At 40.5% G+C, this 13,989-nt stretch overlaps 1 protein-coding gene across 4 annotated transcripts in view; it reads right to left on the bottom strand.

Moving 5' to 3' along the window:
- The window catches only part of MYT1L (myelin transcription factor 1 like), a 450,983-nt gene that overhangs the window by 202,984 nt on the left and 234,010 nt on the right, over positions 1-13,989 (bottom strand). For all 4 annotated transcript variants that reach the window (XM_038772247.1, XM_038772248.1, XM_038772250.1 and 1 more), the window contains exon 6: positions 10,909-11,294. In XM_038772247.1, the coding sequence (XP_038628175.1) occupies positions 10,909-11,294 (386 nt within the window). The remainder of the gene's footprint in view (positions 1-10,908; positions 11,295-13,989) is intronic.

Below are 13,989 nucleotides of genomic sequence, written 5' to 3'. Positions count from 1 at the left end.
AATTCCAACCCAGCCCACATGCTTTCCCGTTCCAATGCCAACCTACTCAATCCTGTCTCACGGCCGACACTTTGCCCACGTCCTCCCTCAGTCAGTCAGTCGTAATTACTGAGCGCTTACCGCGTGCAGAGCACTGTACTAAGCGCTTGGGAGAGTAGAATATAAGAATATAACAGACACAATCCCTGCTCACAACGTGTTCGCGGTCTAGGACTCTGGCCTGGAGCACCCACCCTCTTTTTATCTGAAAAACCACCGTTCTCCTCACTAAAAGCTTTAGAGAAGCAGCGTTGCTCAGTGGAAAGAGCCTGGGCTTTGGAGTCAGAGGTCATGGGTTCAAATCCACCCTCTTTTTATCTGACAAACCACCGTTCTCCTCACTAAAAGCTTTAGAGAAGCAGCGTGGCTCAGTGGAAAGAGCCTAGGCTTTGGAGTCAGAGGTCATGGGTTCAAATTCTGTCTCCACCAATTGTCAGCTGTGTGATTTTGGGCAAGTCACTTCACTTCTCTAGGCCTCAGTTCCCTCATCTGTAAAATGAGGATTAAAACTATGAGCCCCCCGTGGGACACCCTGATTACCTTGTAACCACCCCAGCGCTTAGAACAGTGCTTTGCACATAGTAAGTGCTTAATAAATGCCATCATCATTATTATTATTATCTGGGATCCTATTCCCATTTTCCAGATGAAGTACCTGTAACACAGAGAAGTTGGGACTCGCCCGAGGTCACACAGCAGACGGGGGGAGTCCTCGCACTCCTGACTCTCAGGTTTGTACTCTTTCCTTTTGGGAAACAGCGTGACCAAGAGATAAGAGCATGGGCTTGGGAGTGAGAAGACAGTGAGTTCTAATCCTGGCTCTGCCACTTGTCTGCTGCGTGACTTTGGGCAAGTCACTTTGCTTCTCCAGGCTCTGCACATAGTAAGCGCTCAATAAATACGATTGATTGATTGATTGATCTGCAAAATGGGGATTAAGCCTGTGAGTCCCTGGTGGGACAGTGACTGTGGCCAACCTGATTACCTTGAGTCTACCCCAGTGCTTAGAACAGCACTTGGCACGTAGTAAATGCTTAACAAATACCATTATTATTATTATTATTATCTATCATGTTCCCGAGACTCCCGGGAATCACTCACCCTAGCTCCGATCTCTAATTCTCAGAGCACTGTGAAGTGAAAAGCACTAACCCAGTCTGCTTGCCAGCCGCCCTCTGTTTAAAGTGATCCAGAGAAGCGGGGATTCATTCTATTTTTACAGGCTTCCAAGAAGAAAATTGCCTTATCTTTGTCCATAGCCCATTTTAATGCTTAAACTGGCAGGTAGGAAATTGTCCTCATAAGTAACATGCAGTTTCCAGAACTATTTCCTCTGAAGACTGGGGAGTCAGCTAAAATGACTGTGTCCTATCTGATTACCTTATATCTATACCAGTGCTTGGCACACAGTAAGTGCTTCACAAATCCTGCAATTATAATCATCATCATCATTATTTTTATCATTAATAATAGTAATATTCTATTTATTTTATTTTGTTAGTATGTTTGGTTTTGTTCTCTGTCTCCCCCTTTTAGACTGTGAGCCCACTGTTGGGTAGGGACTGTCTCTATATGTTGCCAATTTGTACTTCCCAAGCGCTTAGTACAGTGCTCTGCACATAGTAAGCGCTCAATAAATACGATTGGTTGATTGATTGATTGATTGATTAATAATAATGATAACAACAAAAGGGCACTTAGGCTAGACTAGGAAATAAACCATGTGCAAGAAGTGGGATCTGAATTATGACCATTCCATTTGAAAATGTGGATCTTACACTTACAAGCGCATAGAATAAATAAGTCATATCTTGTCAATCAGGCTGATTGTTTTCCCAGTATTTTAAGCAAAGGTACCCATGACTTCTGTTATTAAATGCCACATTCTTTTTACAGCAGTTCTTTCAAATTTGCTTAAATGGAGTTCGAGGATATGAAATGCACCTTAGTTTGGTCATAGTTTGCCAAATAAAAAGCTTTGTGTCCTAATCCAAATGAAGACCGTGTAAAAGTTTTCCTTAATTACTCTTCAATAAATATAATAATAATAATTATGATGGCATTTGTTAAGTGCTTACTATGTGCAAAGCACTGTTCTAAGTGCTGGGGAGGATACAAAGTGATCAGGTTGTCCCATGTGGGGCTCACAGTCTTCATCCCCAATTTACAGATGAGGTAACTGAGGCACAGAGAAGTTAAGTGATTTGCCCAAAGTCACAAAGCTGACAAGTGGTGGAGCCGGGATTCATTCATTCATTCATTCATTCATTCAATCGTATTTATTGAGCGCTTACTGTGTGCCGAGCACTGTACTAAGCACTTGGGAAGTAGAAGTTGGCAACATATAGAGCCGGTCCCTGCCCAACAGTGGGCTCACAGTCTAGAAGGGGGAGACAGACAACAAAACAAAACATATTAACTAAAGAAAATGAATAGAATAAATATGTATTTTGAGCCCATGACCTCTGACTCCCAAGCCCGTGCTCTTTCCATTCATTCATTCATTCAATCGTATTTATTGAGCACTTACTGTGTGCAGAGCACTGTAGTAAGCGCTTGTACTGTACTAAGCGCTTGATCCATTGATCCATGCTGCTTCTTATTTCAATATTTCACTGAACAGGCCCTCAAACAAAATGGAAGTTTCCTTAGCATCTGTAATTTATGGTCCTAAAAGCGTGGTAAAATCGGTCAGTGACAAGTTAACTCTTAAACAGGTGAAAGAGATTTATCCCACCCGTTTTCCCTTAACCAGACTCCCAGACTCCCAAGTATGACAAACATTCATTCCCAGCACTTTTTTTTCTTTGATCTTATCACTGTGATTGATTGGTGGTCCATATCTAGCAATGGACCACCGCAATCTGTTCAGATTTGAAGATGATTAATTCTATCAAAGTATCTTTCATTGGGAAACAGACTTCAGCCATGTATTCAGTTTGGGTATCAGAATGAATTGCTCTGGAGAACCACATTAGATATCCCAACCAGATCAGTGAGAATTATTAAAATGAACTCTTACTATTGTAGTTTCCATATTTTTTTCTTTATTTTTAGTTTATTAAGCAAACAACCTGGAAATGGCATTATGGAACTGGGTACCAAAGTGTCTCTTAAGATGAGTGACTTCTCTCACATGCCTGGAATCTTGAATTATCCAGCTGATCACAAATGACTATCCAATATCGCGTGACCAGTAAGGAAAAGAGATTAACTAAATTTCTAGATATATTTTGAACTCCCGAACTCAGTATAATCAACATAATGCAGAGAGTCCTCTAGACTGTAAACATGCTGTGGGCAGGGAAGGTGTCTATCAATTCTGTTTTATTGTACTTTCCCAAGTGCTTAATACAGTGCTCTGCACACAGTAAGCGCTCAATAAATAGTACTGATTGGTTGTTTGATAGGGAGCCATTCTCCTTATGGAACTTCATCCTCTTCGCTATCCAGCAGACCAATCAATCAATCAATCAATTGTATTTATTGAGCGCTTACTGTGTGCAAAGCACTGTACTAAGCACTTGGGAAGTACAAGTTGGCAACATATAGAGACAGTCCCTACCCAACAGTGGGCTCACAGTCTAAAAGGGGGAGACAGAGAACAAAACCAAACATACTAACAAAATAAAATAAATAGAATAGATATGTACAAGTAAAATAAATAAATAAATAAATAAAGTAATAATAATAATAATAATAATAGAGAGACCACTGTTCTCTCCATGTCTGTGGCCCTTCTGAAACTGCATCTCCTCCCAGAAGCCTTCCCTGATTAATCTCTCATTTCCCCACCCTACCTCCCTACAGCCTATTTCAGCAATCCCACATCACCTAAGCACTTGCCTAATAATAATAATAATAATAATAATAATAATAATAATAATAATAATAATGGCATTTGTTAAGCATTTACTATGTGCCAAGCACTGTTCTAAGCACTGGGAGGGATACAAAGTGATGAGGTTATCCCACGCGGGGCTCACAGTCTAAATCGCCATTTTACAGATGAGGTAACTGAGGCAGAGAGAACAACAACAACAACGACAACAATGATGACATTTGTTAAGTGCTTACTAAGCGCAAAGCACTGTTCTAAGTGCTGGGGGGGATACAAGGTGATCAGGTTGTCCCACGTGGGGCTTACAGTCTTAATCCTCATTTTACAGATGAGGTAACTGAGGCACAGAGAAGTGACTTGCCCAAAATCACACAGCAAACATGTGACGGAGTCGGGATTAGAACCCATGACCTCTGACTCCCAAGCCAGGGCTCTTTCCACTGAGCCACACTGCTTCTCACCCGTACTCACCCGCCTCCTCCTGCAGCGCTTCTGTACATAGCTTTTCACTCTGTGGTCTGCCCCTACCCATAATGTATTTTCGAGTCTGCTTCCTCTACTAAATTATAAGCTCCTTGAAGTCAGGGACTGTATATACTAACTCTCGTTGTAATCGCCAAAGAGTTGAGGACAGTTCTCTGCCCAGAGAAAGTGATCAAACAATAGTATTGAGGAAGCCGCACAGTACAGTGGAAAGAAACCAGGTCTGTTGTGCGATCTTCTAGTCGCCTCGGTTTCTCATCTGTAAAATGGGAATGAAATACCTGTTCTCCCACCCACTGAAACTGGGAGCCATACCCGGGGCAGGGATTATGTCAGACCAGATCATCTTGAATCTATCCCAGTGTTTGGTTCTGTGCCTGGCACAAACATCATAGTTAGAGATTAATGGATTAATGCAAAATCACCTCAATATCCATAATAGATATTCACTCTAAGAAACAGCATTTTTCCTTTTAATCTACATGGTGTCAGTATTAAATGATAGATCTTCAAGGGGCCAGAGACTAATGATGATTTTAAAAGCCTGTTCTGTTTTACGGTGCTGATGGATGAAAATGAATTATAACTCGCTGGATTCTAGGGAACGATTCATTCCAAATTTTTTAGAATACAGGAGAATTAAGGGAGAAGCACAGAATTATTTGAAATAACCAGGAAGAAATGTAGGATAACATGTACAAATTTCTGATAACAAATGGAAAAGCTCTCTAACTAATAAATAGGAAGCTCTTCTGCAGAAGGATGAGTGAATTTTTATAATTGTGTCTCACCTAAGAGCTGGTGGAGTTTTCAAATAAAACAAAACTCACCAGACATCAAAATAAAAGCCTGTGGCAAATAACTCTTGGTTTAGATTATCATCCACTAACATATATGAAGGATATTTACCAACTGACCTATACTGACCAATACTAGGGTATATTTGGATTTTGGAACACCTTAGGGGATAAAAAGGAATAAGAAGATCATTATTCTGGATAAATACATTGGATTCTAAATTAAAACAACTGTACTAAAACCTAAACACAATGGGCAGGTTTAATCAGTGAAAATTGGCCAGCTATTGCTTAATAACTTGGTTTTAGGGCTATGTCTGTACTTCTACCCAGACCACCAAAATCAAAATCCAAAACACAGAATAAGAGTAAGGGTCTTTCCCTGTTGATCTGCTAATTGATTCAGTCCTCACAAGTGAAATCCCATCACAACATTTTCCAACTTTACAGCTACTAAGGAAAATGGAAAAGAAGCCGCATTATACGCAAAATATATTTACAAGCACATCCTCTGAATGCAATTTTTTCCATTTTCAAAGCAGAGTGTTTTAAATGTGAGTGCTTTTAGAGGCTGCATTTATTCAAGTAGTTGCTTTTCAACACTGTTGAGTTGTTCTGCCTGAAATTGTTTGTCTTTGTTTTTTCTCCCCAACCCTCTCCTGTTTGTTGGTTTACAAGGAACTAGACAGAGCATTTAGGATAAAAGCAGAATGGAACCTAAATAGGTGTAATCCATTAAGAGCCAAACAAGGTGTTTTGTCTGGAAACTCCCTTCAGTGGAGTAGAAAGCAGTGATTTGAAACCAAACATTTCACTCAATACTTTGTAAGGCAAAGAGAGTTGTGATGTTTGCAAATTAGCACCAGTTTCTTTACATGCTTTACTGACCTTCCCCATCAGAGCATAAGCTCCTCCTGGGGAGGGATGGCCTCTTCGACTTCTATTCTACTGGCTAGTTCAGTGCTTGGCATACATTAGGGCTCGACAAATAAAATGGATGGATTCTTCTTTGAATGTTTGCAACTATTATCTCTAGTGCTTGATATGCCCAACTGCCATCTCTTGCAAAGTCTTGGCTTCCTCTTTCAACTCATGTTGCTTTAACATGCCCTTTATTGCATGATTTTGTGTGTGTGTGTTTGTGCCTATATGTGTCTGTCTGTGTGTGTGTTTGTACTCACAAGTAGGGATTTACAAAATTCCCTGAGTGTAGTCTTTTCCTTTCTCTCTGAATTGATACCTGTGTTTGACCAAATACCGCTATTATTATTATTATTATCATTAATATTAATAATTAACAGCCTACCCATTTTGCGCCACGGGCCTGAATCTCTGAATATCTACTAAGAAGCGTGGCTTAGTGGAAAAATAACGGCCTTGGGAGTCAGAGGTTGTGGGTTCTAATCCCGGCTCCACCGTGTGACCTAGGGCAAGCCATTTCTCTGTGCCTCAGTTCCCTCATCTGCAAAACGGGGATTAAGACTGTGAGCCCCACATGGGACAACCTGATTAGCTTGTATCTACCCCAGTGCTTAGAACATAATAAGCACTTAACAAATACCATAACTAATTATTATTATTATAAGACAAACAAGCACCAGAAGCCTGAGAAGGAATTCCAGGATGGCAACCCAAGGGTAAATGTCAGTTCGGTGTTAAACAAGAAAGACGAAGTGGGGTCTTAAGTCCCAGTGGCTCACACCCTCTATTGAGCTACGTCACAGAGAAAGTTCATCTTTTCCCAGGGATCAGAAATGTCAATGCTGTTCAGTGATGATCTGCTGAGGCACCTTTTCTGAATTCTTCTGTGTTTTATAAAAATCGTAAATATTTTCCTTTGGAGATAAAAATGCTCCTATCAACAGTAAAATGTAGTACTAGGGAATTTTATTCCCAATAGCAACAGAAAAATACAGTGATTCCCCCTACAGACCATTCCAATATGGAGTGCATATTTGGGATATGAAAAGAAAGGATTGAGAGACAGGTCTTGGACAGTCCCATTTCAGTCAAAATGAATAGCCATTCGGCTGACTGTGTGGAATGTTTAGAATCAATGTACAGATTATGCTGTACATTCTGTCAGTCTGCCTTCTCTTGACCCTGGGGGATATAATAATAATAATAAGAAGAATAATGGCATTTGTTAAGTGCTTACTATGTGCAAAGCACTATTCTAAGTGCTGGGGAGGATATAAAGTGATCAGGTTGTGCCACGTGGGGCTCACAGTCTTAATCCCCATTTGACAGATGAGGTAACCGAGGCACAGAGAAGTTAAGTGACTTGCCCAAAGTCACACAGCTGACAATTGACGGAGCTGGGATTCGAACCCATGACCTCTGACTCCCAATCCCATACTCTTTCCACTGAGCCACGCTGGAAATGAAATACCTGGAGGACAAGTCATCTTAAATGTCTTCGTGTGATAGTGGCTAAATGATTCCTTGGAATTTCCGTTCTTGGAGCTCCTCCCATGGAGATTTCGCTCTATAACAGAAAAGCTTTGTGAAACAGCCTCTGGAAAACAGCTATCTCTTCTCAGAAGGAGGGGAGAGACCTCAGGTTGCCTTGACAATCCAAAGTGCCTTTTGATGCTTCCCTCCAGAGAATTTGCTGCGATAACTATGTGGTGAAAAACTATCCCTAAATGACTGATTTCCCTTGGGGAATACGAGGTACGGGATAGGTTATCATGAAAGGGCAACCTGCATGTCTTCTTTTTTTATTTTTTTGGCTACGTGAGGTAAATTGGAAGGATTTGTCTTCCTATAATAGCAGTAGATTGCTTAACTCTCTCAAAGTCTTTTCAATGTTGGCAAGCTCTTTTGAGCGGCTGTAAAATCCTTGGCCAAAGAGATTCAGAGCATTGAACGGAAGGTTAAAGAGGGCACTTTTGTGGGGGAGAGATGTTAAAGGGGAATTTAAAGATTAGGTTTAGAACAATGGATCATTTATTGAGACAGCAGTCAGCTCTTGAACTCTCATCTTCACAATGACCTTGGCTCTTAATTGATGCTTGCAGGATACTAAGAAGGTTTATGTGGCAGTGTTCTATCAAACCCTTTGTCTTCCATTGATTTGGAAGTCGTCTAGACCCTGGTTTTAGTTTTGCTATGTGTATTTGTTTGTTGTCATGCTATTGCAGTATGCTCAGCTGCTGCCTGAGGCCTTCCCAGACTGAGCCCCCTCTTTTTCTCTACTCTTCATCCCCTCCTCATCGCCCCTTCTCCCACCCTCTGCTGTACCCTGCCCCCTGCCCCACAGCACTTGTGTGTATATGTATCTATTTATTATTCTATTTATTTTATTAATGATGTGTATATATCTCTAATTCTATTTATTTATATTGACGCTATTGATGCCTGTCCACTTGTTTTGTTGTCTGCCTCCCCCTTTCTAGACTGTGAGCCCATTGGGTAGGGATTATCTCTGTTGCTGAATTGCAATAATAATAATAATAATGATAGCATTTATTAAGCACTTACTATGTGCAAAGCACTGTTCTAAGCACTGGGGAGGTTACAAGGTGATCAGGTTGTCCCACCTGGGGCTCACAGTCTTAATCCCCATTTTACAGATGAGGGAAATCTGCACACAGTAAGTGCTCAACAAATACGACTGACTGTCTTACTGAATGAATGAAATTTTCCTAGCTAGGAAAGCAATGACTGTAAGTTTTCTACTCATGAGAGGAGGATGAATAGTCAGAATTGAACAAATGCTAAAATTACATAAAACCCCACACGTTCAGGTTGACCTTTCAGGACTTTCTTCAATAAATACTACAGGCCATTTAAAAAGCCTTTCATGTATTCCTTCCCAACATTCCCTCATATCGCTTTACATGCTTCAACTTTAGGGTTCCTTAAGATTGCAGAAAGCAATTCAAGTTGAAGATTGAAATCTGGAAAACAAACAGCAAAAGGAAAGGATCACGGGGGCCTTTGGCCAAAGGAAATGCAAAGGCTTGTAATCTCTCTTTTTTTTGTAGGAGGCATTAATCTCTGTTCTCCTCCCTTGGATACTCAAATCTAAATTAGAGAATTGTACCTCACATCAACCATATAGTTAGCCATGACGAACACATGGATCATTAATTAGCTTTGACAATCAATGGTATCGCCTAAAACAGTATAGCTTGATCATATTCTGAAATCACTCACTGTACTGTTAGCAAACCAAATTTTCCAACATTTGTTTTTATGACGCAAACTCTCATCTTCAGTTCTTAGACTGTCTACTCCTCGAGGGTAGTGATCATGTCTTCTCATGCAATTGTACTCTCCCAAGTGCCGTCTCTGCATCCACCAGGCACTCAAAAAATAATATTGATGATATTGCCTGTCGCTACCTGCTCTCCTTCTCATGACATTGAACGGTTTTAGAAAAAGCCTTGCTGAGTCGCTTTTGTATTTTAGAGATAATTGTGTTCCTTCTCTCTATTTTACCTTGCTGTGCAGCCCAGTTTGTCAGAAAAGGAAACCTCCTAAGGATACTGACTAGGATATTAAATACATATACATTTTCCCGATGTCAGATTATAACGCCTCAACATCATGTTTTATGAAGTTAATTCCCTAAAATCTGTCACAGCTTGCTGGGAGAATTGGTTTGTTTAGTTACCAAGATTTTAGAAAATAATGTCGGTTCACTGTTTTCCATCACCACCCAACACCTCTCTAAGGATTTTCAGCCAAGTCACTCTGAGCGGAATATCAGGGAGTAAAAGCATCCCTGCTCCGGAGAAGTGATGGTCATGGATTTCCCGCTCCTCTAATAGGGATTGACAATACTGGCCTCACAAGGCCTATCTTCCGCCCTCCCCACAACTCCAAAACAGCAATCTTCTACAGTAAGAATCAGTACCACCTATCCTTCGAACTCCCAAAAAATTTTCAGCCCTGGGCAAAATGGCTTCCCTCACTCGTTCTAATGATGTCTTTGAATTTCCACTAAGCGAATTTCAAGAGAATGAGGAAACGCTCCGAACCTAGGCACCTCACACAAACCTTAAGGCAAATCTTCTCCAAAAGAAAAAAGGAAGCCTGCATGAACAAAAGATTTCCTGAATCATTTTACCCACTAGTGCTAAGTGGAAGCAAGAATAATGTGTCGCTTCATTGGCATTTGGTTCCTTGAATAAGCCAACTGCAGCATGGTGAAAGTTTCATTATGTGTTTTCACTGCATTAGGGAAAGGGACTCTAGTGACAGAATATCATTCTTTAAAGTGAGAATGAAGTATTTTAAAAGAGCTATTGAATTCGTCTCACTAATGTTAATTTTCATTCTGAGTTCACCTAAGTTACACCTAAGTTAGGCATCTACATCAAAGAGCTTATCAGCTGTTTGGAACTCAGACTTCAAATAAGGAGATGTGTGAAGGGATAATATCCATTTTTTAGGGTCAGATAATTCCCCCAAACTGCATCCTCTACAAAATGGAGAAGGTATCCAAGAAAACCCGTTTACTTTACATTTTGCTATGTCAACTTAAAATTTTTCATCTTATTTAAGATATCCTAAACTACACATTGCGTACCTTTCAGCAAACCAATATCTACTGTGGCATTCATTTGCCTGAAAGAAACTATGAGAACTACAAAAATTTTTGATAGGCAGTCACTAAGAGAAAGTGTAAAAGAATGCAGAAGCTTCATTTTTAAGCAGAGAAAAGAAAAGAGACCCTCAGTACATCAAAGTCCCGCAAACAGACATTCTCTACTTTACTAATATTTTAATGATTACCATGTTCTTCTTCTTCTTCATCTTCTTCCTCCTCCTCCTCCTCCTCTTCCTCTTCTTCCTCCTCCTCTTCTTCCTCCTCGTCCTCCACATCCTCTCCTTCCTCTTCATCATCTTCCTCCTCCTCTTCAATCTCCTCATCCTCTCGATCAATCTCTTCGTCATCCTCGTCCTCGTCCCCTTGTTCCTCATCGGAATAGTCCTCCTCCTCGTCCTCCTCCTCCTCCTCTTCCTCCTTTTCGTCCATCTCCTCCGTTCCATCTGTGTCGTAACATTCATCCACCGAGGAGTTGTCTGCTTTCACCACAAATGGTTTCCTTTTGGGAGCGGGCTCTTGGGGCTGCTTCTCCTGTGTTTTTCTTTTCTTGGCCAAAGGACAACCGTAAACACTGTTTGGGAAAGTAAAAGAGCCGCGTTATCTCTTCGCCCTTTAAGTCAAAAGCAATTCAAGTTTGGGGGACCCTGAATGAAATTTCCAAATCATTTATTTCAACGAGACACCTCGCGATGATGCGTGCGGTATTGAATCGGAGGTCACAATATGTTCGGTGGGAGGAAACACAGAATATGTGGATTGTTATTGGAACTGGGTCACATATACAGCTATTACCAGTGCTATGATCAACAGGGATTGGAGATTTTTTTTTTTTCCCTACAAGAAAGCACCAAAACAGAGAAAGATGAAAGCTTCTCAAAGAAAGCCAACAGGCAGACCAGAGCAAGCTAAATGCCAGGAGGAGTTGGTTTAAAGTTCTTCTCTGCCACAGCAATCCTACAGTGACTATTTAGAGAGGGCATAGACAAGAGGAAAGGGCACAGGAGACAAGAGGCCCAGGTTCATTCATTCATTCATTCATTCATTCATTTAACTGTATTTATTGAGCGCTTACTGTGTGCAGAGCACTGTACTAAGCGCTTGGGAAGTACAAGTTGGCAACATATAAAGATGGTCCCTACCCAACAGCGGGCTCACAGCCTGGAAGGGGGAGAGTCCTGACTGCCACTAGCTGCTGTGGGACTTTGGGCGAGTCACTTAATAACTGTGCTTCAGTTTCTCCATTTGCAAAATGGGAATAAAATAGACAGTGAACTCACTGTGGGCAGGAAACGTGCCTGCTTATCCCAGGCTCTGGACATAGTAACTGCTCAATAAATACAATCAAATGAACAAATGAACTGTAAGGACAGGGTGGGACGGAGACTGTGTCCGATCTGATAACCTTAAATCTATCCCAGTGCTTGGCACATTCATTCATTCATTCAATCATATTTATTGAGCACTTACTATGTGCAGAGCACTGTACTAAGCACTTGTGGCATCCATTAAGCACTCACTGTCAACACTGTACAAAGTACTAAGGTTGACACAACCTATTCATTCATCCAATCATATTTATTGAGCGCTTACTGTGTGCAGAGCACTGTACTAAGCACTTATGGCATCCGTTAAGCACTCACTAAGTGTCAACACTGTACAAAGTATTAAGGTTGACACAACATATTCATTCATTCATTCAATCATATTTATCGAGCGCTTACTGTGTGCAGAGCACTGAACTAAGTGTTTATGGCATCCGTTAAGCACTCACTAAGTGTCAACACTGTACACAGTACTAAGGTTGACACGACATATTTATTCATTCAACCATATTTATCGAGCGCTTACTGTGTGCAGGGCACTGAACTAAGTGCTTATGCAGATTGGATACAATTCCTGTCACCGACTGGGTTCATGGTATGAAAGGGAGAGAAAACACATGTTTTATCCCCATTTTACGGATGAAATAGCCGAGGTGCAAAGATGTTAAGTGATTTCCCCGAGGTTATATAGCTAAAGCATCATGGCACAGTGGATATAGCACAAGCTTGGGAGTCAGAAGGCCATGGGTTCTAATCCTGACTCTGCCACTTGTTGGCTGTGTGACCTTGGGGAAGTCACTTCACTTCTCTGTGCCTCAGTTACCTCATCTGTAAAACGGGGATTGAGACTGGGAGCCTCACGTGAGACTGGGTTTGTGTCCATCCCAAATCGCTTATATCCACCCCAGCGCTTACTATACTGCTTGGCACAGAGTAAGTGCTTAACAAATGCCACAGTTATTATGATTAAGTCCTTAGTAAATGCTGTAATTATAAATTATTCAGTTCTCCCTAATTTGGGTTTCCAGGATAATCATTATTGAATAATCCTCTTCCTTAATCTCCAACCTGCTGGAAGATGATATCTTCAAAACTCTTTAGCCGTAGAAAAAAATACACTATTATTCAAAATGTTGTTCTGGGTTCCACACTGACTTGCTGAAGAATCTTCTGTTAGGCACTTCGTTTCTTTGTGCCTCATATGTCTGATTAAGAAAATGAGCACCAAAATGAGATCAATTCATTAGAATATTGTGAGGATTAATGCACACTCACTATTGTGCAGAATAAGGAAAAGTTCGCAAAGATGAATGAGTTAATTTGCTCAAGTTCCTTAACTCATTTGAAAGCAAATAATTTGAGGCATTAATCAGTAGTAGTTGCTAACTTGAAAAAAAATGTATAGAGAAATGAGGTAGAAACTAAAGAAATCAGAATGAGGCAGTTCCAAGGTTTAATATAATGGAAAGATGAAAATATGAAATATTTTCATAGGAAAATATGAAAAAGTATCTCAAAGTGATGCTTACTGACAACAGGTTCAGGGTAACTGTGTCCTTGCAAAGTAAGGGCTAGAAAAACAAAGTTATCTCTATTTATTTTTATATATATATATATATATATATATATATATATATATATATATACACACACACATATATACATATAATGTATATAGTGCATATAAAATCTATATAATATATATCTTTAAGGCCATATTTAATTGGGAGGCAGCATGTCCTAGAGATAAGAGCACGGGCTTGCAAGTCAGAGGACCTGGGTTCTAATCCTGCCTCTGCCAGTTGTCTGCTGTATGACCTTGGGTGAGTCATTTAAATTCTCTGTGCCTCAGTTAGCTCAACTGTAAAATGGGGATTAAGGCTGTGAATCCCATGGGGCTCATGGACTGCGTTCAACCTGATCCACCCCAGGTCTTTGTACAGT

The sequence above is a fragment of the Tachyglossus aculeatus genome, chromosome X1 (assembly GCF_015852505.1).
Source record: "Tachyglossus aculeatus isolate mTacAcu1 chromosome X1, mTacAcu1.pri, whole genome shotgun sequence".
Lineage (NCBI taxonomy): Eukaryota > Metazoa > Chordata > Mammalia > Monotremata > Tachyglossidae > Tachyglossus > Tachyglossus aculeatus.
Note: the sequence above shows the minus strand (reverse complement) of the source record. Positions and strands in the feature narration are given on the sequence as shown.